Source organism: Pleuronectes platessa, chromosome 14 (genome assembly GCF_947347685.1).
Source record: "Pleuronectes platessa chromosome 14, fPlePla1.1, whole genome shotgun sequence".
Taxonomy (NCBI): Eukaryota; Metazoa; Chordata; class Actinopteri; order Pleuronectiformes; family Pleuronectidae; genus Pleuronectes; species Pleuronectes platessa.
In genome coordinates, this window is record NC_070639.1 from 22,153,728 (window position 1) to 22,178,739 (window position 25,012).

General features: G+C 44.3%; 1 protein-coding gene across 1 annotated transcript; it reads right to left on the reverse strand.

Annotated features, from left to right (window-relative positions):
• Positions 1-968: 968 nt before the first annotated feature.
• calcrla (calcitonin receptor-like a) lies at positions 969-24,760 on the reverse strand. Its single transcript, XM_053439416.1, has 13 exons — positions 24,580-24,760; positions 8,372-8,480; positions 6,974-7,130; positions 6,521-6,631; positions 6,131-6,243; positions 5,378-5,469; positions 5,161-5,287; positions 4,792-4,945; positions 4,610-4,670; positions 4,407-4,473; positions 3,016-3,234; positions 2,188-2,229; positions 969-1,286 (listed from the first exon to the last, which is right to left on the reverse strand). Exons 2-13 carry the CDS (start codon positions 8,444-8,446, stop codon positions 1,071-1,073), a joined length of 1,434 nt encoding a protein of 477 aa, XP_053295391.1. The 5' UTR covers positions 8,447-8,480; positions 24,580-24,760; the 3' UTR covers positions 969-1,070.
• Between the last annotated feature and the right edge of the window lie 252 nt (positions 24,761-25,012).

The following is a 25,012-nucleotide window of genomic DNA, read 5'->3' on the forward strand; positions in this document are numbered from 1 at the left end:
AAAAGTATAGCTGCACTATGAAGGAACCGGTTCATGGCTCGTTACAACCTTACGTCAAATTTCACCTTCTAACTGCAATGCACCTCCATGCATCCCCCCCCCCCAGTGCTGTTTTGGGTCTGAAGCAGGAGAGTAAAGGCTGAAGACAGCAGAGAGCAGGAATGTGATGCGTTCATGTTCAGTGGAGCCGGGTCACCGTTACATTCAAGTATGACGAGCTCACATCTGGAGCACATGTGACCTCCTGATGGCTTCTCGGTGATATGACTGTGTGGACAAGTCACTTTACAAAAAACTACACCGTGTGGATTCAAAAGGATGCACACATGACACTAAGGGTCACTTACAGTAAAACACACGCTAAGAGAGTTAGCATGATGAAATCTCGTCTGCATTAACTTCACATGAAGAAACAAACACTGAAACAAACAGGAAACACTCTTAAAGGTCAAATCTGTATTTAATTGACCAATTGTAACTTAATGTAACGTCTATAAATACTGTTTGGTATTTAATTCTGTTTTCATGTATTAAAACAAAAAATATGTTCATGATAAATTAGGTTGAATATGTGAAATATATAATATATGCTTTAATATATTACGATGCACCTGTCGGACGTCCTGTCTCCTTTCGGTGGCAGCCTGGCAGGATTTCGTGGTTTGGCTCTAGAACCATGTCAGAGGAATTTACAGTGTGACTAAAAGGCATTGACCCACGTGAGGAGAATCGAGCAGCGAATGTCCGTCCGTTTGAAAAAAAAAAACACATTTCATCAGCATCTCAGTCCGAGTGAAGCGGCCCAGTTGCACGTTGCAGACCAGAGCTCACCTCCCAGTTCAGTTAAAGGGCCTGTGGCGGTGTGGGACGGATGAGAGACGGGGTTCACACACGTTTTCCTCTCTGGTTTCCTTCTTACGTTGTGACTTCAGGAAGCGGCGAGCTCCCCCTCCTCCCCCAACCCCCCCCCCCCCCCCCCCCCACCAGCTTCCACAGAGCTCCGAAAACATGCTGCAGTTGTTTTTTTACGGGTGGGACAGGATGGGTAGAGTCTGATAAGCGTGTCCCTGTCAGGCGAGGGGGCTGTCTGACTTCAGGACGTCTGAGTCGTGGCAGCTCTTCCCGTTCATGTGTTCACTGTGGCCATCGATGCTGTAGCAGCCCTGGACCTCGGTGATGGAGGAGGCCGTGTAGGAGGCGGAGCGCAGGGCGTCCGAGTGGTTTCCTATGCTGCTGCCAAACTGGATATTGTACTGGTTCCAGTGCCTCCTCAGGACTGACTGGACCTGACCGGAGAGAAAACACATTTCAGTTAATAACACAACTTTATTGGGATCATTAGGAGTCCAGAGAATTACATTTTTTTTATTTATAAACCACATACATGTTGTTTGGTATCTGTTATTCAGCACAACATTGACTTTATGATCAGAGAATAATTTTGTTCAATTTGAGATAGTGTTTGAACACACTGGACCCAAAAAAATTATATGAAAAATTTAAACCACAAACAAGCTCGACCAAGCATGTTTGGTCGAACAGCGACTGTGACCTTTGACCTTTTACCACCAAAATGTAATCGGGTCATTCTTCAGTCCAACTGAACATTTGAACAAAATCTGAAAGAATTCTCTCCAGGCGTTCTTGAGATATCCTGTTCACAAGTACACAAGAATTTATGAACGTGCGTACAAACATCCCAAAAACACACATAGTCAGTTTAGTTCCAGATCCCAAAGGTTGAGATATTAAAAAGTGAGTCATTAAATTTACACATTAGACAAGAAATATAAATTACTATTGTAAATAATTTGAATGTGTAGTAAATTTTCTAAAATATGGAGTTATTCCTTTATCACAGTGTTTTGTTCTGACTTCCTTTTCATTTTAAATGATCGTATTTATATCGGCACAGACTTGATATTCTCTCCTTTATTCATCTCCTCGTCCTTTCAGCTTATTAAGTGGCTCTAGTGAGACGTTCACTTCACACGGAGACGAGCTCCTTTGTATGCAGATCAATCACCTGCATAATTGAAAGCAATCCCTGATGGCTGGCCGACAGTAAACCTTACTGAGTCTGCGGCAAAGCCCCGGGGAGCCGAGGCTGTTTGGACACGAGCCTCCTCATGTGTATATATGTGCACGTAGGTCAGAGTATAAACATATTCAAAGGGCAAATCTTACTTCTCCGTTGAAGAAGCAGAAGATGGTGGCCACCAGCAGACCCTGGAATGAAAAGAAAAGAACAGATCTCAGACCTCAGACCTCAGTCGCTGGTCTCAAGCTCCGACAGTCGAGAGTTTATTTGTGGATCATATTCTGAGGGTCAAACTGTATTCTGGAGCCGATTCAGCCTGTTGCTCAAGATGTTCTCTGCCCACGCTGGGACACAACAGGACGATCAGATAACACATCGCCCAACATGCAACTGATTTCACCCCCCCCCCCCTCCACTCCACTCGGATAATTCATGCCTTCCTTCCTGCTGTTCTTCACGGGGCTGCAATATAAACAAAGTCTCTTCAGGGACCGACGGGGATGTTTGGCTTCTACTAAAACGTTCTTACGAAATCTTGAGGAGACGAAGGTACGTGTCCACACAGCCGTTGATTTGAGTAAACATCTCTACCACTGGGAGAGAGAGATCCATCGTGAATCATAAACATGTAACAAGGACAACAGGTCTTTACACACAGGAACATTTTTTAAATACCAATCTAAAAATATACACACCAGGCATGTATTTGAACAGCATGGCATACGTTTACAGCTGTGTGTGTATATTTATAACTCCGCAGAGGAGGTTGTGTTTGGCAAAAAGTACCGAGAGGATCTGCACCTAACTCTGTGGGGGGGATGAAATGTGCAAACTCAGACTTATTCCTTTTTCTTTTTAGGATCTGCAGGATACATGAGCCCAGGCCGAGGTTTTGCAATTCCCGCTTCTAAATGAAATGTTCCAAGAAAGCTGGAATCAATCACGCAAACCCAGCTGCTACCCCGTGGTCTCACCTGGTAATGCATGAGTATGTGCATGATGTAGTCGTAGATCTCCGAGGACACCCGTCCCTCTGGCTTGTAAGGCAGCAGCACGTACTGGATTCCCAGAAGAGGCACCAGGATGAGGGTGGCTCTCACCGCCTTCATGTAGAGGCTGGACTCCGCCTGGTGGGTCACCTTCAGCTTGGTGATGAGCACTCGCACGATGTTCAGCAGGAAGAACAAATTCACCTGTGGGTAAGACAGCTGGTTTAAAAACTATAAAAAAAACTAGTAAAGAATGTGTCAGTGAACAACAACTGACCACAGAATGCACCTCAGACAGTGAGAGTCAAAAGGTAAGAAGCTCTAGAGAACAGGGTGCTGGAGGATTGGATTTCACCTTGGTCCCAAATGAAGAACTATAAATGTAACAGTGACAGTCTATATTTGCTGTGGTTATTTTGGAACACTCGACAGACTCATACCCTTAACATTTGAAAACAATATTAATAACGGCCGCACAATCCAGTTCGTGAAAAGAAAAAAACTGTGGAAACATTTGTGAAGTCTGCTCGTGAACATTAAATCCTCCGAAGCCCGTTCAGGGACCCGGATTTCTCTGAAGCGTGCCGGGCTCCTCCGATTAGCAGGATTCCTTGAATGCAAAGCGGGCCTGGGGACCAGGGGGGGGGGGGAATCCTCGGAGAGGCAGATGCATTGATTTCACAAGATAAACACAATCATGTTTTGCATGTTATGAAACTGTGTCCTGCCCCCCCACAGTGTCCACTCGGAAGAAGACCAAATCAGCTCATTGCTGCTCGTTGCACAACAAACAACATGTAATCGTGGGACTAATCTGTTGCTCTATTGGAGTAAATGAACATCTCTGTCATTTGCTTTGCTTTAATCCAGAGGTCTTCAACAGGGGGTCCGTTGAGACAATTTTTTATTTTCTTGTTATTATTTTTTATTGATTTTAGAACCAATTTTTTAAATACACATTAACATGCATCCAATATATTTTGAGGCTAATATGACCCTCTGCCTGACCACTTCCATCCGTCCAAGGTTAGATAAGTTGTGTCCACAGATGGCTTCAGGATTCACTGTCTCTTCTACATGTATGTTAAAAATAAAAACATGAATCTGTGAATTATTGTAATAGCTCAGGGTTGTATGCATGATGTATGAACATGAATATATGAAACTGTGTAATATTTGAATAGTTAAGTATTGAATGCACAATAACAGGGTAGCTATGTTTATACATGGCATTAGGCCCAATTCAATAAAAAACTAAATTTTTTACAATGTATATAGTTTGGGATCCCTGCTCCATCTCTCCACCAGTTTGGGGGTCCTTGGCCTGGAAAAACTTTGAAGACCCCTGCTTTAATCGATTGATATCAGATTCTCACCAGTAGAGCGGCGCAGATGGGACCGTGGATGATGTAGAGCAGCGACGTTTTGGAGCTGATCCAACAGCTACAGAGGGAAGGAGGACAAAGGAGAAGGGGTTTACACAACAGACGACCCACACTGCAGATCAATGGGCGTTAGGAGAAATGGATCTGCATGAACAGGTCGGGAGAATTCATGCAGATCAGCCGGAAAGACTTACTTGTCATTGTAGTAGTAACTTCGAGCAACGGCATGGATGGTCGCCGGGATGAGAGGGAAGCCTACAAGAAAGAGTTTTATGTTTATTAGCATTAGAGCTGAGTTTGTGTCAAACTACTTAAATAATACAGTTTATCACAATAATGGAACATGCAGGAGATTGGGCTGTTATCCGGTACGCACCCCAGCCGAGGAGGTAGTACCACATCAGGTGCTGCTTCTCAGCGAACACGGCCACCACGATGAGCGTGTGCAGGTAAATCCCCTCACACAGCATCCAGAAGTAGTTACAGCCAAACAGGTAGAGGTGAATGAATTGGGAGACTTTGCAGCTCGTCTGAGGAAGTTAAGGGACATTTAATCAAATAATTAAGCGGTTATAATCCTTAAATAAACAACCCAAGGTTTCTGGAGCAGAGTTTAACCTGATTTATTTTTTATTTCTGAAACTAAGATGATAAAAGGGAACAGCTCAAGTTGAATTTGTGTCAAAAACGACAATATGATTGTGTAGTTAATGATTAAAGAAGGTAGATGAACCCATGGACTCACTGGATTCCTCTGAACCAGCTCCTGGTTGTTTGCCACTGCCGTCAACAGGATGATGGTGATGACAGAGTTCAGGACGAAGGAGAAGAAGAGGTTTTTGTGAAGCGTGATCCTTTGGCAACTCAAACTCCTGCAAGAAGACAAAGGGAGGTCACACCACCGTACTGCTGATTTACACGAGGGATGAGATTTATGTGCTTGCTGAGGTTCGTTGGCTCACTTGAAATGGAAGAATATTCCGAGGGAGACGAGGAGGGACGTCAGGGACAGTCCGTGTCCTATGAGGGCTAAGTAGAAGAGATTCATCGCAGTCTGGGAGGAAACGAGACACAAATGAGATGATCTGGATCCCATTAGGACTTCTGCTGGCGTGAGGCAATCTATCACACTAGTGTCATCAGGATGTTTTCATAGAACCACTGCACTCTTCCTGTTCCTTCCCACACCAGTTTATGCAACAGTGAAATGTTGGAGTGCAATTTATCAGATTCTAAATTGTGACTCTGGTTGGAAAGTGGATGATGAAGGAGAAAACGTCTCCTTGGTCCCTGGAGCACGGTGGTGACCCCCTCAACCTTTCCCACTGATCCCAGTTCTGCAATGTAAGCATTGGATAATTCCAGTTGATGGATTCTAATGACAATACTCAACAATGTTCCCATGGACACTTCAGCCTTTTAAAGACATGGAGGTCGTGGGCTCCAGACGTGGAACTTTCACGGAGACCAGAAAAGGAATTCCTTTCACTTAAAATGTCATTATCTTATTCTTGTCCCCCCCCCCCCTCACTACATGTAGTCCAACATGAGCCTGACATTTGTGTTCACTTGTGTTTTCACGTTATCTGATGCGTGTAATGTCACACAGTGCAGTAACTGCCGTCAGAGATCCAATATTCAAAAGGTCAGCGATAAACAAGGAGTCGGTTCCTCTGAACATATCCGTGCAGTGATGGAATCTTAAAGCCACTTACCACTCTGACTTCGCTGGTGTGTTCATTGCAGCGGGTGAAGTTGGTCCATGTCCGGTTGCTGTCGGGATGCAGGAACCAATTACCGGTGTCAGTGCAAATCTTTGTGACCATCTCTGCAGGTGGAAATAATACATAGAGTAGATATGAGACCACAGATCCCAGTGTATTCATATATGATGGTTTTGATCTTTTTTGATATTAAACAATGTAAGAAAAACCCAACTCAATCCAGTCGTGAGGTCCAGGGTCGTTTATTGTATTGTTCAGACTATAATACATAGTTTGGAGGTCTGTTCCATGTCCTCTACTATAGGGTTAATTCTTCTAAATGTAAAGGGGCATTCGGCTAATTTTACAAATTAATATCAGTTTATGAGCCACATATCTCACCTGAAGGATCGAAGTCCTGGAAGTAGTCTGGGCAGTTCTGCTCTGAGATGACCCCGGCCCTGGTGTCGTCCCAACACAGCCAGCCGTCCCACGTTCGATTACACAGGGCCTCTGGAACCACAGAGAGCGTGTTAGGGGGGCTATACCAAGCCTGGATTCAATATTGTATTAATTTGTCCTGTTTTTCTGAAGTAATAAGATCAAACTCCTTGTTCTTTCCGTCTGATCCATCCCGAAACCCTCAGGTGCCTGTGCACACTAATTGAAAACTACTACTACTAATAATAATACACCAGTATCTCCCGATGTGTCAAACCCAGACCTTACACTCTGCTTATTAAGAACAGATTTCTCAAACACCTTCCAATTAGACTGAAGCAGTTATTTGGTCCAGGAAAATAACGAATAGAAAAAGCTTGAAGGCACGAGGGTTCTTCAGATATTTCTTTGTACCTTGTCTGCCGTGGGCGCTGTCCTTCATTATCTTCTGATAGCACTCGAACTGGGCAGTCACGATCTTGTTCCTGGTCAGTCCCATGTCGTGGTAGACGTTGGTCGGATGCTGCTGCTCATGACTCTCATTGACGCCCATACTCGCCTCCACGAAGAACTGCAAGGAGAGAGAGTTCAGAGACATTACTCCCAGGTAGAGGCATCACAAGATATACCAGTGTTGATTGGATTGTGCTTCTCCACATGTATTCCTTGTGTTATTATATTAGTTTTAATACAGAGTTTTGCACTGTACTACACCCTCTGTATATATCTTCTGTTGTAAATAAAGTTGGTTTGAAAAAAAGAACATCTTCTCTGCACTGTGGTTCTCTTTTCCTAACTCCTAACAGCGTCTCCTTCACATCTTTCCTTGTCCTCGTGACGTTTGTGTTCAAGTGGTTAGGAAAGGAGATGATTTAGTCTCTGTCTGCAGGTCAGGTGAATGTTAGTGTCAGGAAATTCCCTGCGGGTGTTCCCGAAATATCACATTCACAAGAACACAAGGTCTGTGTGACCCTGACCTTTCGAACCACAAAAATGAAAACAAGTTCATCCGTCAGTACAAGTGAACGTTGGTAACACATTTTTGAACGAGTTCCCTGGAGGCTTTCCTGAGATAGAAGAACGGAAGGACAACCTCAAAAAATCATAATGTCATACTCTGCAATTTTAGATCAGGGCTATAATGGGATCAGATTTGTATTAAATGATTATCATGGCCAAACAAGAGAAATATTACGGCATAACTACATGGAATTAAATAATAATGGTGATATTTGTGCTTCCCAGTCTGCAACTTTTCAAGCCAGTTGTTTTGAGTTAGTTTAATAATTTTTTCAAAGCTACATTCAGGATTCAGACCTCACTTCTATGCATCTGAATTCTACATTGGCTGTGTATTATGACTCAGTGGGGATGTATTATAGTGGAGCAGTCATCTCGCCCTGCGTCTGGAAACAGAGTCTATAACATACACAAGCTTCCATTAAATCTATTTGAGCCTCATGGAAAATATGACATCAATTCAGAGACACTGCCAACAACAGTTTGCAGCTTTTATTTAGTACACAGCAGATATTCCAACCCTGAAGCGGCTTCTTATTTCTGAGTAAAACCTCCAACATACAATAAACAGGTCCAATAAAGTTTCCAAGTCACAGCTGAGTATTAAACTACAGTAGTTATAAATAATGTACATGTTTTAATAATTCTTTTCTGTGAATCATAAATCTAAAGGAGGCAATAGATCGGTCTTCCACCAGCTGGACACATATTCCTTCAAGCTGCTTTTATATTTGATACATTCAGTTTGTGTGTTTTTTCACCATTAGCTTGTGTGTCTGTGGACCGTCCTACCTTTGTAACATCACACAGCAGAAGGAGTAGCACCACCCAGCTCCGCCCGATGCTCTCCATCTTCCTTCTGGACATGTCAGAGCTGCTTGATGATCGGCCAGCGACAGATCTGAGAACAGAGAATCGATTGTTGAGCGATTTCATTGGAGTGAAAGATCATTTCATTCACAGCGGGGAGGGGGGGGGGGGGGGGGGGGGGGGGGGTTCTCCAGCTGTTGATAACAGTCACACAAATTCTGTTTAACACTCATTAACACTTGGTTACGTGTGCTGTTGGTGGACGTGTCCCAGGTCAAACACAACGACAACAATCGCAGTTTCACGCTTGGGACACACAACATAGCCGCCCTCCGTGCTAACATGCTATGCTAACGATCAATGCAAAGCTTGAGAGAAGCATGTGACAGATGAAATACACAACCAGATGAACACACACCAGTGTATTTACCTCTAACTCCTTTTTCACATTAATTACCGGGATTAATTCAACTAGCTCCTTTTGATTAAGTGTTTGTTTAAACACAGTTTTGATTGGCTGCTGCCTCAATGGCCTCATTACCTCTGCTCAACATCAGCCGTGTGGAGCCAAAGCAAACGCAGCGCCAGCCACACAATGTGTCTGTTACTTATTATAAATAACTTAACAGTGATATATTACTAATAGGGTGTTACCACAATAGAAGACTCCGAAGGAAAAAAAGGTTTTCCATCAGTCCTGAGGTTGTAAAAGTCAAACGTGTTAGAAATCCTCAAACAGGATCGGGATCAGAAGATAAACAATTACACCACATTATAAACTGTGTGATTTATCATCTTCAATATGTCCTTGTTACGTCTCCACAGCACATGGATCTACTCTGACCTGATCTGCTCTCGGCATGCTATCATTAAACGTGAGGTCAATACCAACAATGTCAGGATTCTGGCTCAAACAACCACACAGCTGACACAATGTGTGGCTGGAATCAACCCAACGAGAGGCCGCTCATCAAACCAAGTCCTTGTTGTCGTGTAAGCACAGCTGAGACTCTCCCTGCTGCTGGCTGCTCTGTGCACCACAGACAGGACAGCCGTCAGTAGAATGGTCTCACATCCACGGGACACATTTCATTTTATAAAAGGGACGATGGTGTCTCATCCAAGCAGAATCCTGGAGAGTTGTCTGCGGCACAGCTGCAGGCCACACGGATTTCATGTCACGGCTGCTGTACACAGCAGATGAGACAAAACACAAGTGGAGACATTATCCCTCAGGTGGTGAATCTGTGCTCTGCAGAGAGCTGTGGGTGCTCCACTGTTCAGGCTTCAGAGAGTTCAAGCCTGCGTCAAAGAGCTCGAGCGCCGCATCTGCTCCACTTCATTTCGTGGAGAATGTGGAGACTGCCACTGACAATTTTACAATATCATATTATCCGTGAACATCACAGGATCTTTTATTTCCTGCAACAGGTGACTACTGTCACTACAGTTTGCAGGAAACAGGTTTATTTATCCTAGACATGACACTTCAGAATCAAAATGTTAGAAATAAACAGGTATAGAGGTTTATAGAGCAGTCAATCAAAGGGTTCCCAGGGAACGTCATATGGAGATGTGCTCAACCCGAGTTTGAAAAATACATAACTTCGACTTAATGAGGACATTTACATGAAAAGTGTCTCGTGGCTAGTTTCATCCACTATGTGGGGGTGGGCTTTGCTTTCCTCCTGGTCAAAAGGTGATTCACTTGGTTTGCAGCGAGTTGCTATTTTCTCTCAATCCTGAAAAAGGTCCATGAACAGTATCAGGGAACACGATGTTGTGGTGACAATCTTTCTTCCATCTCATCCTCCTGACGTGAACAGAACCTCAGCTGCTTGTAGAAACCTGCACCGGTCCAGAACATGTCCGTATACTCTTGTTTCCAATCAGACCTTATGAATCGTCTCGTATGAAGTCAAGCAGCTTCGCTCAGCTTCCATGTTGCTGGGAAATGAATGAGCCACTAAATAAGGAGGAGGCAATAAGGAGGGGGGGGGGGGGGGGGTGGGGGGGGGGGGGCATCAGTCAGCCCCTCACTGGGGGATTTAGAGCCTTTGATTCCCACAACTCTTCCCTGCTGCTCTGTCACCAGAGGGACTGACCCGGTACCTCTGGGTCTGTTTCAAGTTAAACTGCATTACACTGGGGGAGGGGGGGGCATACTGAAAGAAGGACTGTAAAACATTATAGTGACATGTAAACTAGAAACAGCCAGGGAAGAATCAGCTGCTCGGCAAATGCAAAAAACCCTGCAACACACACACTCACACCCACACAGACACACACACACACACACATACAGACACACACAGTGCTCTAGTTTGCCAAGTCCCCCAGCTGTTTCCTGGCAAGAGCTGAGTTTCATACATTAGCCGACTGATACAGGGGATACAACTTGTCAGATGGACACACACACACACACACACACACAAACACACACAAACACAACAGACGTTAAAGAATGTTTTCCCTATAGCTGCATGAATGTTGCATATAAACTACGTGAATGCAGATTTGTTTCTCATCCCCCTTTTCTTTCCCTGTTCCTTATTTAAAGTTCGTGGTCCCACAGAATAATTTCCTTTTTAACGGCGGTAGAGAGGAAGTGAACCTGAGCCTCTCCTCTCGATGGAATCCATTTGTCATGGGGGGAATTTCCAGCATGACATTCTGTTCATTTCTGCCCTAAATATGTTATGTTAAAAGGGGACCGTACGTGTTGAGCATTGATGTTATTGAACAACACAGCAGCTTAATAGTGATTGGGTTTGATGCTGCACAGCCAATAGAGAGGAGCATGGCCTCGTTTCCAATGACAGAGTCCGTGGCAATGAGTTCCATTAAAAAAGAGAGGAAGGTTGTTTAACACAGGTTTTAATTGTGTGTCCGATTCCAACGCTGACTTCTTCTCTCATGCAGAATGTAACTAATTTATAACCCACAACCTTTGGCTCCAGTGCAGGAAGCAGTGGGACGTCCAAGGCTAACATGAACCGTACTTAGGGCTCAATTAGACTCTTACAGACGTGTGCAGCTGCGGTGACCACGGAAGCACAGTTGCTCTTATTACTTTATAATCCACTTTGTGTCCGCAGATACGGACATGTTCCATATATACCCGGAAGATCTGCACACACGATAATGTATCTATAGCCTGGCTCCTCCAGGAATTATTACATAATTGATTGTGTTTGTGTCGTTAGAGCAATGTACCTCTTCACATGACCCCTCTTGCGGTAGAGGCACATTAAGAAGACTAAAAGATGCAGGAAGCATAAAACCAGCCTCAAGGTCTCTGCTCACCAAGTCTGTATTTTTTGGAAGTAGGAAAAACAAATCTAGAAACTTGAAATAAGAAGTAAACCTTTGAGTCCATGTAATCCTGGGAGGCCTTCAGGGAGGAGTGCAGTTTCATCTTTTGATCAAGGGGCCGCGGAATGATCCTGTTTCTGTTTCAGAAAGTTGGTCCATGTTTGATTTGTTACCAGCGTTAAAACCGCTTATTAAAAACAAGACAACAAACTTCTGTGATCCATTTAATCCTCACAGCTCAAACTAACACATTGGACAGACTTGGAAAATGCACCAAATCAAATCTGTTGATGAGTAAGTCGGATGTGAAAACATCACTGACACAACAGGAGATCATTTTTATTATCAAACATGAGAAAATTCTGGACGGAAAATATGAAAACCTTCGTGCAAAGACCATTGGCCCCTATTTCACCATTTTCCGACTTCCAAGAATTAACTTAAGCTGTTTTCATTGACTTTGGATCAAATTCAATGTTTGTTTTTTCATCTACAGTCATGCTTCATCGGATTGCCAACTCAGAATTCACATTTCTCCAGATGTTCCACAGCAGAAGTTAGATTTGTAACTTACTTCTTTAAACACAAAGAGAAAAAGAGACAGTTCTAAAGTGTGCAACCATTAAGAAAAACGATGTGTTGTTTTAACTGTTTGCAGCTTCCCTGGAATTCACGCCTCTATACATCAAGACCGTGTGTTGCTCTGCTGACCTTTCCCTGGCAGCTCCAGAGGAAATCTGTGGGAAGACGACTTGTCTTCTATTCCAAGAGGCTGAATAATATGTTCTACAGAAGTCAAATAACTAGGTTTCATATCACGTCAAAAACAGATTTGCATTTAAGTTCTTGCTTCTTGCTTTTACAGCTTGATTCTGTCGAAACTACAGATCACAGCACAATGTCCTTATCTGCTTCTCCTACCAGGACACAGTTTGACATACTTCCACAGCAATGTGAAACCAAACAGATAAAGACAACAACAAACAAAAAATCATGAAAATCCTGATACATCACGATCCATGAGAATGTTCTTGCAGGTTGAAGCCAGGAGAACAATCCTACCACAGATGCAGGGCACTTGATTATCGATCTGTTTGGTTCTAATTGAATCCAACCAAGGACCATGCTCTCTGTGGGTGGCCCACTGTTATGTGTAGTACCTCAGTGTTCCACACAAGTGGCTTAGTCACGTACACTTTGCACGAGGGCCAACAGAAACATACCTAGAAAAACAGCCCAGTGCATAACAGCTGCCGTGTTCTCACCCCAGTGGCAGAGCTCAGCCTGTACTTATCAGCTCCCAGTGTCCCCACAGACACGTGTGTGCTGTAAACATCCTCTTGCCCCTCACAGGATGTTTGGCGCCCCACACTCCCAGTTCCATTCTGTGGCATTCGGATGTTCATTAGGCTGGTGAGGGCCCATAACATCATTAGCACCTTATTGTACAGCAGGATACAGACTTAACAAGAGAGGGGGGGGGGGGGAACCAGGAGAGCTGATTAGGTCCCTGCGTGCAGGAGAACAACAATCGATACATGAAGTGTGGGGTGCTCATCTGCTGTGGTTCACTTTGTCACCATTACTCCTAAACTCACACTTAAATACCAAAAAAAATTCAATACAGCCGCCAACAACCATGTTCTGTGTTATGTTGCCCTGAGGACAGAATAAAGTGTGTGTGCGTCTGTTGTGACGCAGACGTCTCTGTTGTTTGTTGTGGTAATTTGTCATTGCACACGCTCACATTAGTGCATGTTGGGTTCCTCCCTGTGAAAGTGTTGGCCCCTCTCCCTGTTTACAAAGTGAGACGTCTCTGATCAGCGGTGATGTAAACATGACGCCCAGGTTTCTGTGTTGTAACGTCTCTCAGAGCAAACACACACACAGTGAAACACACACAGTGAAACACACACAGTGAAAACACACACAGTGAAAACACACACAGTGAAAACACCTGTCGACTGAACCTGCACAGCTGTGGACCACCGGCACCACGGCCTCACCTCAGTGTTTAACAGGGGGGGGGGGGGGGGGGGGGGGGGGGCGAGACCAGCTGAGAGTAACATGGAGGAGAGATGTTCTGATACCTGGACTTTGAGTAGTGGCTGCTATCAGGGCATTAAAAACAACAACAACAACAACAACTTAGTAAGTTTTTTAACAGATATTGTGATATTGCTATCCTGGTTCAGGTTAAGCCTTTTGAAAAAAAGAAAACATACAGAGAATTTATGCAAAAGAACTGATTTTATTATCTAGTTTGTGATTCATAACTGAAATAGAACACAAATAAATAAATTCCAGGAATACACAACAAGAGCACCGCCAGTTGGAAATATTGCCAAATTTCTTGGCAAGCTCTATGACTTCTTCTCTGCTCTTAAAACAGTACATTGCCAGTGGCACTGTAGAAAAACTGCTGTTTGGAAAAAGCCAGAGAAGAAGAGATTACCAGGGAATAAGAAAATAACAGTTTTATCTGAGCAGAACTAAAAAAACGTTCTCAGACATGACCTGCGGGTGAGGTCGGCCTGATCGGATACGGAGATCAATACTGCAGCAGGTTTTCTACACAGACGCGTTCACAACAGCATCGAGTCCTCAGCTTTATTCAGGTGAGAGGTGGAGCAGCCGGGTGCAGCAGGTGGAGACAGGAAGTGACATATTAACTCTGCTGCGGAGATCACGTGATTCTCTTAACACAGACACCAGGGTCGGCTTTAATCTCCACAAACTTTCAAGACATCTTCGTCTGTGTCTTTTACGTGTTGGGCTTTTTTTAAGGGTGATATAATTTTTTTTATATACATGGCCCATAATCCTGTGATACTTGTGGCAGTGCACTCGAGCTATTAAACCCCCTCGAGGACACTGCTTTTTTCTTTCCATTGCAAATATGAAGAAAAATGTTTGTTTTTAATATTTAATATAGTATTCTTTCGGTTTTGCAGCGACGTTGGAATGTGTGTTTTCATTAAAGCACTCCGGGGCAGATGCATTTTTTAAATCCAGCCCTCGGCCTCACCTTCATCCATTATTGGTCTGTTGATCGTGTCTAAACGCTCTCACAACACTGACTTAGTGACACAGTTATGAGTTCTGCACGGCTCACCAGTCATCTCCACCTAACATTAACAAAGAGAGCAGGAGAAGCCTATTATGTCTAACCAAGGCCGGGCCTGGCCATACTGTATGTCTACTGAGAGACGTTACATAACTGTGTTTCTATCGAAGAACAAACTGGGATCCGCTGGATGGAGCGTGCTGGTCCAACCGCCCTCCGGCTGTATTACGATTCATAAATGCTCCCACTGACATTCCAACATTCTCCATATACAGTGTACTACATCCTACTCTATGGATCTCTAAGTGCTTGTGATTCAAATCCACTTCCACCCTAATGCTGGGAACAGAAAGCATGTTTAAAAACCACAGGCTGGGGGAAGTAAAGGACCAGTGTTACCACACTGACACCAGTCACAACAATACTAGGAAATTATGTGTAACCAAATTCTGATCATGTCATTCGTTCTTATGATATTTCTACTGTATTTTCTTGCGGGTGTTTTCCAAGATTTTCGGGGAGATTTCTCATGGATCTGGAAAATGAGTTATGTTTTGGGGACATGTAGAAATCTGCACAATTTGGTCCTGGTCCTGATTTAAATAAAATCTCATACTGTATGTAGAGATGTGGGTCATGACCCAGGAGATGGATCGATCGAGACAACACTGATACTAGTGAGTGGCTTTAATATTGAGGCAGATCTGAGTGCGGTTTAATAAACTGTCTGAATAAAGACTTTATCAGCTCAGTCACTTATGTGAACTGAGCCCGGGACATGAGCACAGGCCTCATACGAGCCTCCAAGCTGCCAGGGGCTTCTCCAGATGTCAGGGGAAACAATAACAATCCCACACAGATGATAGGAAGGAGAACCTCCTCAGCTCTCTCTCTCCAACCCAGCCGCCCCAGCAGACGCACACAATGTTCTCTGCATTGACATGGCACCGGGGGAGGGGTGGTGGTGGTGGGGGGGGGGGGGAGGGGGCGGGGCTCCAGAGGTCTTGCTGCGTACCAGAACCCAGATGTCCAACTATTCGTGTCAATGCATTTACTCCTTCGTTGCCATCCAGCCAACATTCCCAGGGCTAGCACGTGGTTCTACTTAGAGCTATAGAGCTGAGAAGAAGAAACAGGGACCACGCTCTAGCTCTAATGAAAGAAGAGGCTCATACTGGTGCTTAATGTTGGTACAACAAATGATGGCAGATGCTAAACATACAGCCCGTCCCTGTGGTCACTCAAACCCGTGAGGCTAAATGGTCAAAGGACGGATGATGCAGTCAAGTAGCCTCAGGAATTATGAAAACTGAAAGACTGTCGCACACGATCTGCGTCCAGTGATCATTCAGAGGGATGGATGATGAATGTAAATGTGTCAAGCGGAGTTCTTGTCCGTTCAAAGGCCGACCATTGCTATAAGCTTTACTTTTAACCAGTGCCCAGACCGACAGTCTTTAAATAACCGTGATAATACCGGGATCAGTTTTCTAGGTAAAATTATTAAGGGGTTTCCATCTGGGCTTTGGAAGGATCATCGAATGTCAACAGTCTGTCTGGGAAAAGGTTGGGCTATGAATTCTTTACTGAGTTTAGATTTTGGCTTGGACATCTACGGTATCGTTGTGCACCTCTGGAGCAGTGGGGTTGTCCTGTGGCTTTAACTTAACCTTAATGTTGGTTGGCCACTTGTGGGCAGTGAAACAAGCTGAAGACACAACACTGACATATTATCACTTTGTGTTAATAACAGTTTTCAATGAATCTGAATTTTGTTCTGCTCTCGTGATGACATTTACTCCCAGAACCAGAGCCGTTCTAAAAGTGTTCAATGTAATGGAAGTGAGTGCTTTAAATAGAGAACCAGTTGACCACAGGGTTTCTATAGGACCGGTTCTCATCCTTATTAGAACACACAATCTATAAAAACTGGAATTTTAACCAACCATTATAAAAACCAGTGACATGCAGGTGAGTCACAGTGGAGCATGTGATGGCTTTTTTCAAAACACCACGAAACAGCTGAAGTCCTAACGATGTCAGATGTTCAGGGTCAGAACTCCTCCCTCGCTGCGTGAGTCACAAAACAACAGTCCAGAGCTCTTCTAATGTCACCAGGGGTACGAGTGTGACAACCGGCCCAACACAGCAGCGTTATCAAAGAGAGGCAGCGGACACAGCTCTCAGATAAAGAGATGTTATCGTGTCACGACAGCTGCTGGACATCATAAAAACTCTGTCCTGAGCACCGGGGCTTCATGAGTAGAGCTGAGGAATGGGCAGACCACATCTTTTTATCTTCCTCCATTCTCTCTAGTAAACCAAAATCACAGTTCTCCCACAGTTTAAGATTCAGGGGGATTTGATCATTCACTTGCTCCAAGTAAATGAGAGGATTGACACCTGGAGCCAAGAGCCAGTTAGCTTAGCTTAGCATGGAGAAACAGTGGAATGCAACTGAGTATATTGATTTCTGTGTAATACTCTGGATTCTTCTTCTTTACAAGATTTAAGGGTGAAATATTTCACTTTTGACTGCATTACATTAATCTTCTGACGATTCCTGATTAAACACCAGTGGATCCAAGTCATTCGTCTGTGCACGAGTCGTCTGCAGAACCAAACAAACCAGTTCACACCTCTCATGGGGTTCTATTAAATTCACAGTTTCAGAACAAAAGCCTGAAGCATTTTTTTCGTTATCTGGTGTTATATTTTTCAGGTAGATCAGGGAAGCTCAACCTGATCTCAGATGGTCACTCCAGACTCATCCTGGCGCCAGGTGCACTTTACAGATGTTAACACCCGGTCCAAGCGAGCGCTGAGGCCCGGTTACCAATCGGGCCTGAGACATCCGATCATGAATGGTCACCTCTCAATTAAGGTGTGAACCGTGAGTAAGCATTTTGAGATCCTGTTACCCGGCCACCAGTTGGAAGTGGTCTGAGAAGCATGTGGCCTCTTTCTTTTCCTGAATCCTGAATCCTGAGCCACATATGAAGGACCGCTTACTCCGCTGAAGTATTCCCACTATGTTGATTTATGTGTCCTCCCTGCCACAACATTAACACACCACCACATGATGGTTTTTCAAGTGGCTAAAATTGTGTATAGTGTAGTGTGTAGTGGATCTCTGTGCACTGCATTGATTTATGAAGCCCCTCCTGGCCCTGCTCTCTTTATCTCTCGCTCACTCCAACAGACACACATTGACGACACACACATCTGTACACTGATATGGAATCTGCCTCATTCTGTCTTCACAAATAGAAATAACACACGTGTGTATTTGCATGTAGAGAGCGGGGAATAAGATCCGATCACAAGTGGTCCCCAGGAGACACATTGAGGATGTATTTTAGAACCAGGTGGGAGCAGACGGACAAAGAGCTGTCCACTTGGGACCTGGTCTCTCAGGACCGGTGTTAACTCCAGGTCTCAGGGCTAAGAGGTTCCCCTTGACAGCTTGTATCACTTTACATTTAGACAGAGGCAGGCTTGAACTTTCACCCCGTTTCCAGTCTTAGCACCAGGCTAAGCTAACAATAGCAACAATAGCAATTCATAAAATCCTAATCCAAATACAGCTTTTGGACAACACGCTGGCCATTAGCTGGTTGAGTAGATACCATCACAACTTCCCATTGTGACATAGCATCCTAAAGACATGACAAATAAACATGACCAACAGAATGGCCGGCCCTCAGATCCAGAGGATTGGCCGTGCAAAACGATCCCATTCCAGAGGCCCCCCAGTCTACGCAAAGGGGAAAGCATAGCACGAATACCCGGATAAAAATACCCCAGTTAAAAATAAACCAGGCATAGATCTGCCCCTGCGTGGCTGCTACTAATTCTCCTTGTTGGTGTTAATGTAAATGTTTTGATGTAGCTGCGGGGTTTCCAGGCTGCGTGGAAAATAGTCCAACCTGCTGAGCATGTGCTGGCTGCTGAACCTGAGGCGTACAGTTCAGTCTGCTGGGAAACAGCGGCTAATTCCACCGATTCATTCCACTACACGGAGCCGCATGTTCACAGGTCACTAGATTCCCTTTGTCGAGTGCTTTCAGTGCAACCGACAGGCTGAGAGCTTTTACACAATAGCTTAAGCTTTCTTAGACCGGCTCTCTCTCCCCTCCCCGTTTCTGTCGGATGTTTTCTGCATCACAACTGACTGTTGCGACTGTTGTTAGCATTTTCACAGATTTGACTTTCACGGTTGTGTTTGTTGCAGCGATTAATAGAACATTAAACTGGCACGCTGCCTGAGTGTGTGTGTGGGGGGGGGGGTTATCACAACAAACCTGCCCAAGGAGTTTAAATGGGTGTTTACATGTTCATGCTCTGATGTTATTTGGAGTTAGAAACAGTATAAAGGGGGAAATTTGCACTGTCATCTGCCTGCAGGCTCTCTGTGCACCGATCACTAATCATCGCTGTGTTCACTGTCATTCTGTCCATCTTAAATCTATCTATCTTACCAAAATGACATATTTCACTCATTGTATAGGACATGATTACGACATGACACAATTATACTGACACTAATCAGACAGAATAACATGGAGGAGCGCTATATCTTTATTCCTCTGGTGGCAAAGTGATACTAAAATCAAGAAATAGAAAAGGACTAAAAATAGGGATTTGAAAACTATTTTCTCACAGTCTCATTTTTTAATAGGCCATCATTTTGGTTTTATCAGCAGGGACCACTGGGTCTTCCAGGTCTGGTGTGTGTGTGTGTGTGTGTGTGTGTGGTTCCCCGATGGTATCGCCACGACAGAAATAACCCTGGAGCTCGGTCAAATTCACAGCTGTTTTAGAGGCGGCCCAAAGGAAGCCAAGGAGGAAAATCCTCGCTGTGGGCCCTCGACTTGACCTCCAAGGGAGCGACTCACGTCACGACCGCCCCGGCTCAAGTTGCTCTGAATGCCGCGGGTTTGTGTAACAGAATCATTTAACAGCCTACATGTGTGAGCTACTATGAAATGAGAGTCCAAATGTCTGAAGGATTAGGGTTTTTTAATTGGTAGCATTTAATCACACCAGCCAACACAGGATAGGATTATTTGGTTTTGTAAAACTAACACTCCAGACAGATCAAACCTGAAAGATCAATTTACCGTCAGACACGACACAGTGAACTCACGTTTGAGAAGGTGGAGTAAGTAGATTCAAGACGTTTGGACAAAAGCTAAATCATTTCTGATTAATTTAGTTTTGTTTGGCCGATAAATAAATGCATTCATGCTTGATGCCCAAATAGCAGCCGTACAACACATAGCACGTCGGCAGTAGATTACATGAAGCTCAGACTATGAAACGGCTTGTGACTTGATGAATGGGCACAAACAAAGGCTTCAAAAGAACAGTGGGGTTATTGAGATGTGAAAACAGTCAAATCTATTAGAGTAACACGATTTTCACTTTTACGGGAAAAATCACAGAACATGTGATTCAAAGAGCAGATTTATGCTGTAGCTACAAACACATGGACTTTAAAGTTAATTTAGTCCCTTGTTTCCCTCATCACATGTGCTACATAACAATTAATAGAATGATTAAATATTAATTAAAACCATAGACTGTATATAAAGATGGGAAATGTTTTTTCACCTCCTCTAACTATCCAGAATGAAGCCACTTGTGACGGCTGCCATCTTGCACATGTGACGTGTCTTTGAGATTTTAAGCTTGGTCTCTCTCCCATCTGTTAACATAGAAGAGGAAGAGTTTCTGCCCTGGTGGCTGTCGTGACAAGCCGTCCATCTCTATGAAGTCTATGATTTAAACAGACAAGCAAGATATTGCGTGTCCCAATGTCATTCATCAACTAGATAAATACAACTTTCTGCTTGAAGAGACAGGTCTAATAAAGATTATCAAAAACCATCCAGCCGGTCCAAACTGAGGTATTCATGCAGGTCACGCGAGGAACTGTGATAATGATCACGATAAAGAAAATGTACAATTAACAATTTGTTATTTCTAAAGGGGAACCAAGCATTTGGGACTTTTATCAACTTTGCAAACCAATTAACTGCACTAGCATGGAGAGGGTTTTTGGCAGGGCTTCCGGCCGCCCGAGTTTGACAATAATAACAGTCCCATCTTCACAGTAGAGTAAGTTGGCTAATTGGAGATCCAACAGCAATGGCTGCCGCAGACATTTGCTCATAGCAGCAGAGAGTTCTTCAAAAACCAGAAAATCTCTGCGCTTACTTTAACAAATTATTCATTAACACCCTGTTCTGTAAAATCCAAGAATAGAATAGGGTCGTTTGGTGTTATTTGTCTGTATGACCTTGAACTGCAAAAGGGTGTTGGTTCATCACTGCTTCATGAGTATAGATTATACAGTGCGGCAGGTTCACCTTTGGAAGACGAGCAGACACACAAACTCCCTAAGGGACCATGACAATTTGTTTAGCTTAGAAACCGCACAGCCTCTTTCCACTGTCCTCTATCCTCCACAAAGCTCCACAGCTCTCACTGCCAAACTCTGCAAAGCTTCTCTGCAAAGCTCCTCAGCTGCTGCATCTGCAGATATGAACCCATGAACGGTGCCGTCGGGGACCTTGTGTGCTGAAATAAAAAAAAACTGGATAGGAAAAAAGAAAATGACCCTTCATAATGAATGAGCGGAAAAAATGACCTGAGGAGAATTCACACACACACACAGGAAACTGAATCCAGAGCCGGAGGGGAGTGCTTCAGGACCGGTGCATATCATCATTGAGCTTTTGTGTAATATAATAACTTCAGGCTGAGGTAAAAAAAAACACATGTATACGTGTGTTACTGATTTGATTCAAATGGAGGTCACATCCCTCGGTGAATAAATGTGAGAGAGAGGGAACACAGCAGCCCATGAGCTGCAGGGTGCAGGAGCCCAGAGCGCCTGGATGATTTATTGGGGTTAAGTTCCATGAGCATCATCATCACTCCTGGGACTGAGTGTGGTGGTCTTTGTATCAGTCAGTGGAGGATAGCAGCATTGTTTGTAGCAAGGAGGTCCAACACAATAGCACTGGATTAACTCACATATAACCCCTGCATGGAGCAGGTAGAAATGAAATCATCCCTTGACCCTACACTCAATGCTAGTGCACAGCAGAGCTCCTGTATGATCGTACCACCAACAGCGTGAAGGAGATCCCACTGGCACAGGCCTGTAAGTGCTATTCCACTGGGACCAGACTTATCATACCATGGAGATATCCAGGGCTTTGGAAGCTATGCAGCCACAACCTTTGTCTGCGCCACATTTAATAGCTGTTTTCTAGATCCAGGCAGTAAACACTCAGCATGGAGGTTGAAAGTGGTGACTTGCACGACATTCCCACCGTCCAATCAGATCATGTATTTAGTGTAGGCCCTGGCAATTGGATGTTGTCAGAGCAAAAAGGGCCTCACAGAGCCGTGTGACGGTGCTGCCAACTGGCAGCTTCGACACGTTCACTGTCCAAAGTGTCCTGAGAGGCGACATGCATCCACAGTGAGGTCCAGACCCAGTTTTACCAGGATTACTGTGTGGTAACAGCAGGGGTGTGCGATATGTATCGTCTCATATAATGTCAGATACTCAATTAGCAAAAAACAAACCCTGACAGTCCCTTTATCGTGCAGCCTATGGGACAGACTACTGCACATGCACCCTGAGAGTGGACAACAGACGGAACATGGTCATTACACCTGTAGAAAAGATAGTTAAGCGGCCTATAAATGCATGAATAAAGTTTTAAAATGAATGAAAAACTGCAACAGAAGGTTCATATTATATGAAGTTACATTTTAATTCTACATTCATTCACTCACACATCACAAATCCCTAGAGAACATTTAGAGTATGAAAAGACTCAGGGGACACGTGTCCACTGTCCACGACCGACCTAAACCTGCCGAGGTACTAGCACAACTTAACATGCTGAGCAGACTTTGGCAGAATTATTCTGCAAAGAAAACAAGTTGTTGTCAAGAAAAGCAACAGATGACAGGAAATATATAAGTAGCATAGCAAAAGACATGGCGCCATTTCAGATTGTTGAGAGAAATGGTCTCAAACAACTCTTGAACACTTCCGAAGATATTTGATTCAATCAGCTCAGTCTTAATGATTCACGTCACCAAACTTTGGTTCAACAAGCAGCAGTTAATATCCTGAAAGGTCAAACAATTATTGTTTTTCAATTAACTATGTCCACAACTTTTCCCTAACCAGACAATTTTAGTTTCCATAACTTTAAACTACTGTGTGTAGTTTTTTTTATATCGTGCGGGAGGACATTTTAAATCTTTGGGTTAAAGTTTAAAGGACTAGTGTGTAGGATTTAGTGACGTCTAGTGGTGAACTTGCAGATTGCAAGCAAGTGAATACCCCTTCCTTCACCCCTCCCTTTCCAGGCATGTGTGAGAAGATTTTTTGTGATAAATGTTCATACAAAGTCAATCTAAAGACGAAAATAGACACACATTTCTTTGGTTATTCACACATGTGTAGCTGTGCCCTGAACATGGGTTGCTTGCGTGGGGACCATAAGTAAACACAAATGATCCTGCGCCCACACTCGCCTGAGTAAGTGAACGCTGCAAAAGGTGACATAAATTCAGCAGATTTTTCTAAACACGCTTAAGAATATTGTGTTCCATTTCTTCAATAGATCTCCTGAATGTTACACAGTGGTCCTTTAAAGGTCTATCGCTAAATATCACTGAAAACCTGTTGATGCTAGAGTTCACCAATATGAAAGTTCTGTATTAAACAGTAACTAATAAATACAACAGCCTATGTGTGCAAACTACAACACCCAGGAGATATCTGCAGTAGTTATATAGCTTCAGCCGAACCGTATCAAATTGACAGGAAGTTTTCTTTCATGTGCAGAAGCTCTGATGTGTGAATAACCAGGATGCTTTGGCCGGGGCTCTGTCATCACCTTCATAATGACGCCAGGCGCGTCTTTCCTCGGCCAGGTTTATACATCCAGCTGTAACCAGCGTCATCAAATCCTCCTCCTCCTACACATCACCATCACTCAGTACCCTCGTCCCTGTCTCTGTAACCGTCCAGCCCACAAACTTCCAGCTTGTCCAAAAATCGGCCCATTATGTAACCATGCAGATGGTTCAGCAGCCAGTGAGCAGGGCTCTCATCAGAGCCTCGGCCACCGCTGATCCCCAACCCAATCAGTGGGAAGAGCCGGGGCACGTTTCACCCTCCATACGCTCCCTCACTGTAATTATTGTTGTTGAATCTATAGAATCTATAGAATGGGTGGATGGGTGGTAAAGTGGATGCACCATAGAGTCCACCCCGGATGAGTCAGCCATGCAGGCGTTAGAAACATTAAAAAACCCTCTGATGTTTATGATCGATAGAGATCCTGCAGAGTTCTATTCCCGTTTTTTTTTTTTTTTTAAAGGGTCTTTTGCGCATTTCCATGAACCGTTCAGCTCGAATCCCCCCGATCAGTACATCGTGATCAAACCCCCTCCATGCAACGGAGAGAGGTGAGCCCTTATCTCAGGATACACTGGCTCTATCTGATCGTGCACCGTTATGGACAACCGGGTCCATCTGGGCTGCACGTCCACATCCGGCTCCTGACAGAAGGACAATGCAGATTAAGTGGAGCCGGCTGTGGATGCTCGTGTCCCGGTGTCTCTAATGGATCGAGGACACGATCCGGAGCAGACACACGGGTTTGAATTGACCTGGATTAAAACACGCACTGTCAACTCCACACTGATAATCTGTGCTACAGTTCTTTGCAGGATCAACACACTCACGCATCGCACACAAACTCACGGTGGTAGTGGGTTTTCAGCGCGTCCTGCCAACGGGGTATAAAACAAAAATCCAACCGCAGCGCAGGAGCTCGAATCCCCGCAGTGAGTCCTCCTCCTCCTGGTCCTGCTCCACACACGGCGGCTCTCCGGCTCCAGTGAGCGCAGCAGCTCTCGGGCTGTCAGCTTGACGTTGGAACGCAACCCACTACTTCCTGTTACATCACACCGGAGCCCACAGCTGAGCGCCCTCCACTCCCACACGCTTCAGGTTGCAGGTTGGGCTCCACGCAGAGGGGTGGGGGGGAAGTCAGCCTTCTTTCTTTGCTCATTGGCACTACAGAAGACACATGTGGATCTGGAGTTGTGTACAGTTCCTAATTCCTTGTTTCATGCATTGAGAAATTCTCCAAATGTATAAGAATGTGGATTCAAAACTGAATTGAGTCGAATCC

Coding starts and splice junctions, on each gene's coding strand:
- calcrla (XM_053439416.1), bottom strand. CDS start 8,446: ATGTCCAGAAGGAAGATGGAGAGCATCGGGCGGAGCTGGGTGGTGCTA. Junction 4,946..5,160: donor AGCTGGTTCAGAGGAATCCA/GTGAGTCCATGG, acceptor TAACTTCCTCAG/ACGAGCTGCAAAGTCTCCCA. Junction 4,474..4,609: donor AGTTACTACTACAATGACAA/GTAAGTCTTTCC, acceptor TTCCCTCTGTAG/CTGTTGGATCAGCTCCAAAA.